The sequence below is a fragment of the Gastrolobium bilobum genome, unplaced genomic scaffold (genome assembly GCF_033153095.1).
Source record: "Gastrolobium bilobum isolate Gb01-03AN ecotype WA unplaced genomic scaffold, APGP_CSIRO_Gbil_v1 utg11358, whole genome shotgun sequence".
NCBI lineage: Eukaryota > Viridiplantae > Streptophyta > Magnoliopsida > Fabales > Fabaceae > Gastrolobium > Gastrolobium bilobum.
Window position 1 is genome coordinate 1 of NW_026895225.1, and position 4,026 is coordinate 4,026.

Genomic DNA, 4,026 nt, shown 5'->3' on the forward strand with positions numbered 1-4,026 from the left:
AAAGCCGTGTGAGGGTGGTAGGTGAGTAATAAAATCCATACTCAAATCAGTCCAGGTCTCTTCTGGTGGTTTGATGGGTGTTAACAAACCGTATGGAGAAGAATGGTTGGGAGGTTTGATTTTTTGACAGATTTCACAGTTGGCCACATACTGCCGTATTGTTTTTCTCATTCCCTTCCAGGTGAAACTTTGGGCAATCCTCTGCAGAGTACCAGTGAGGCCAGAATGACCCCCTTGTACTGAAGTATGGAGATCATGTAATAAATAAGGGATGATGGACGACGCAGATGGAAACACAATTCTATTGCGAAAGAACAACAACCCCTCTTTATTTTTCCAATGATTCCATTTTGCTGGCTCTGTTTGTAATTCTGTTAATATTGTAGCACAATATGGGTCTTGTTGTAATTCTTGTAGGAGTAGGGATTTGTAATCACTAATTGCGCCACTCAAAGCAGCCAGATGGGGTGTGTTTGAATCAGAAACCCCTTCTGGATGTCTGGATAAAGCATCGGCCACAATATTGGCTTTACCAGATTTGTATGTAATAGTGTAATCAAAGCCCAGTAGCTTTGACAGGAACGATTGTTGTTCCGGGGTTTGGATAACCTGATTCATAAGGTTATGCAAGCTTTTGTGATCTGTGCGGATGGTGAACGGTACTCCCAACAGGTACTGTCTCCATTTGGCTACTGCAGATGTGATTGCAAACATCTCACGTATGTATGTGGATTTGGTGCGCATAGAGGGTGCCAATTTCCTGCTATAGAACGCAATTGGGTGATTGTTTTGTAACAAAAATGCACCAACTCCAATTCCTGAAGCGTCTGTCTCCACAATAAAGGGTTCCTTAAAATTGGGCAATGCTAATATTGGCGTGTCTGTCATCGAAGCTTTGAGCTTGACAAAGGCATCTGATGCCGCTGATGACCAGCGGAACCCATCTTTTGTTAGGAGGTCTGTTAACGGTGCTGCAATGGAAGCATAATGTCGGATAAACCGACGATAATACCCGGAAAGGCCTAAGAAGGCTCTAACTTGAGTTGCAGATTGAGGAATAGGCCACTTCTGAATCGCTTGAGTTTTGCTGGGATCAGGTGCTACGCCTTCACCAGAAATAATGTGTCCTAAAAATTGAAGTGATGGTTGGGCAAACAGACATTTGGACAACTTTGCGAACAAAGAATTTTCCCTTAAAATTAGTAAGACCTGCTGTAAATGGTTAATGTGCTCCTGGAGACAGGAACTATAAACCAAAATATCATAAAAAAAAATAATACAAATCTGCGTAGAAATTCAGAGAAGACCTGATTCATGGTAGCCTGAAAAGTCGATGGTGCATTTGACAATCCAAAGGGCATGACCAAAAATTTGTAGTGGCCGTGATGTGTGCGAAATGCTGGTTTATGTATGTCTGTAGGATGCATCTTAATTTGGTGATATCCTGAGCGTAGATCCAGCTTTGAGAAAATTGTGGCATCGTGTAATTCATCCATCAATTCATCAATTGTGGGAATTGGAAATTTATCACTCACAGTTACAGCATTTAGAGCACGATAATCAACACAGAAGCGCCAAGTCCCATCTTTTTTCTTGACCAATAGAACCGGGGAACTAAAAGCTGAGTGACTAGGACGAATTAACCCATTGTGCAACATCTCGGAAACCAATTTTTCTATTTCATTTTTCTGGAAGTGAGGATATCTGTATGGTCTAACTTGGACAGGCTTTGCATCAGAGATTAATTGAATTTTGTGATTGTTGGGCCGATCAGGGGGTAGGGAAGATGGAGTTGCAAAGACATCCCTATATTGGTCCAATAATTGCTGAACATCTGGATTCTGATCCACACTTGTAGGAGGTGGTAAGGTCGCTGTCTTAGGTGTAGTCACAACAGATAAGCACATGAGACATGAATCCAGGGACTTTTGTGTTAACAATTTTTGCAATTGTGAGGAAGTAATTAAACTGGCAGCAATGCGTTGGTCACCATGTAGGCTGACATGTTTCCCTTGGTGCGTAAAGCCTATTGTCATGTTGTGGTAATCTGTCAGAATAGGTCCTAATGTAGCCAACCATTGAACACCTAACACAATATCAGCTCCTTGTAATTCCAAAACAAACAAATCCAATGGAAATTTGTTACATTGAATATTTAAAGGAACAGATTGGCACATAGCTGAACAGGTTAAGGAATCGCCATTCCCCACTTGTACCTTAAATTGTGGAACAGCTAACAGAGTTAAATGCAAATGAGTAGCTACTCTCGGTGTAATGAAATTATGTGTGCTCCCTCCATCAATTAAAATTTGGATGGATTGGCCAAAGATAGAACCAGTTAAACAGAATGATTTCGAAGAATAAGTACCAAATAAGGCATTGAAACTTATCTCCGGGGTATCATTGTGTTCTTCCAATTGTAGTTCAGGTTCCGTGGGATCTGGGACTATGGGATCTGGGGGCTCATCTTCTTCTGGGCCTTCCAAAAACAATAGGGAAGCCCGTGCTTTGCATTTATGTCCATAAACGAATTTTTCATCACAATTGAAACAAAGATTTTTTTCTCTCCTTACTTGCATCTCAGCTGGAGATAAACGGCGAATAGGAATAGCGGGTATTGGTTTAGGTTGAATGGTGGATGTGAGGCCCAATGGAGTAATGATTTTGGGTGGTGACAAAAACTGGTGTTGGGAAGTGGGAGTAGTGGCTGTGGGCTGTCGAGCAAGCCAAGGCCGCATGGGTTTTTCGTCAAATTGCTGGTCCTCAAAAACTTTGGCTAAGGCTAATGCTTCATGCCAATCCGTAGGGCGTTGAGTGAGCACTGAACGACGGATGCGAGGTTTGAGTCCTGAAATAAAAAGACCACGTTTCATAGTGGCTGATAAACCAGGAACCTTACTGGCAGCAGCTTCAAATGTAGATTGGTAATCAATAACCAAACCCTGTTGTTGTAACTTAGCTAGGGCACCAATGGGTTCATCAAATTCAGAAGGGCCAAACCGTCTGTGTAACGCTGTGATAAATGAAGCCCAAGTTGGGAGTAAACCCTCATCACTAAGACCCCTAAACCAGCAAGCCGCGGGATCATCCAAATGGAACGACACAATTAGTAATCGTTCTTCATCACCAATTTGATAATACTGACAATATTTGTCCACAGAAAAAAGCCAAGAGGTTGGGTCACCAGAAGAAAATCTGGGAAAAATGAGTTTAAATGGACGTTGTTTGCCCAGATCTGAACTGCTAGCGTTAGACTTTGACCCCGGGCCAGAACCAAGTAGACCAGAATGAGAGTAACCACCAGAATGTTGCCCATCAAGTATACGCTGTAATGCTAGCTTGATTTGAGTCTGAGACTCCTGTAACTGAGCGTTGGACTCTTGTAGGTCCAAATGTTGTTGTTCACGTACTAATTCAGCTGAACGCAATTGTTGTTCCAGCATGTCTAAGCGGTGAGTTTGTTGTTCCAATGTCTCCAGTCGTTGAGTTACATCCCGCATCCGAGTGTTTTCAGCCATGGTATGGGAGGTTGAATCAGCAACGAGAGCACCAAATGTAGCAACAATTTAAGATCTCCAGGGAAGAATAGGTAGACGAGGAGAAGAAAGGGAACGTGAGGAGAGAGAGAATAAGGAGAGAGAAGGTGAATCAACTTCTGCTTACTATTACCCTAAATCAAAGTCATCATATAGTGCCCTATTACTAATGGGCCACCAATCCAAAATAAGACTACCGTAATTCAAAAGTTATAAAATGACATAATAAAGCTGATAGTTACTAGAACCCCATATCCTCAACTAGTCTCATAGTCTTTTAAATAGGTGGGCTGCTTGCGGGCCCGTTTAGCCTTCTCCTCTAAAGCTTGAATTGGGCTTACCTCCAAACATGCATCCGTTACAACTGTACTGCTAGTTTAACAAATTAAAATATCGATTTTCATCATAGACAAAAGTTGGTTCAACTTGAGATACTTATATGAATGTCAAAATTATGAATTCTCAAACTCCTTCGTTATAATTTTTTATC

The 4,026-nt window shown here is 41.7% G+C and overlaps 1 protein-coding gene across 1 annotated transcript; it reads right to left on the reverse strand.

Annotated features, from left to right (window-relative positions):
* Positions 1-89: 89 nt before the first annotated feature.
* LOC133300572 (uncharacterized) lies at positions 90-3,518 on the reverse strand (the record flags this gene model as incomplete). Its single annotated transcript, XM_061500136.1, has 2 exons — positions 1,308-3,518; positions 90-1,233 (listed from the first exon to the last, which is right to left on the reverse strand). Coding segments are annotated over exons 1-2 (3,355 nt in total), but the record flags the coding sequence as incomplete, so codon positions are not given.
* Between the last annotated feature and the right edge of the window lie 508 nt (positions 3,519-4,026).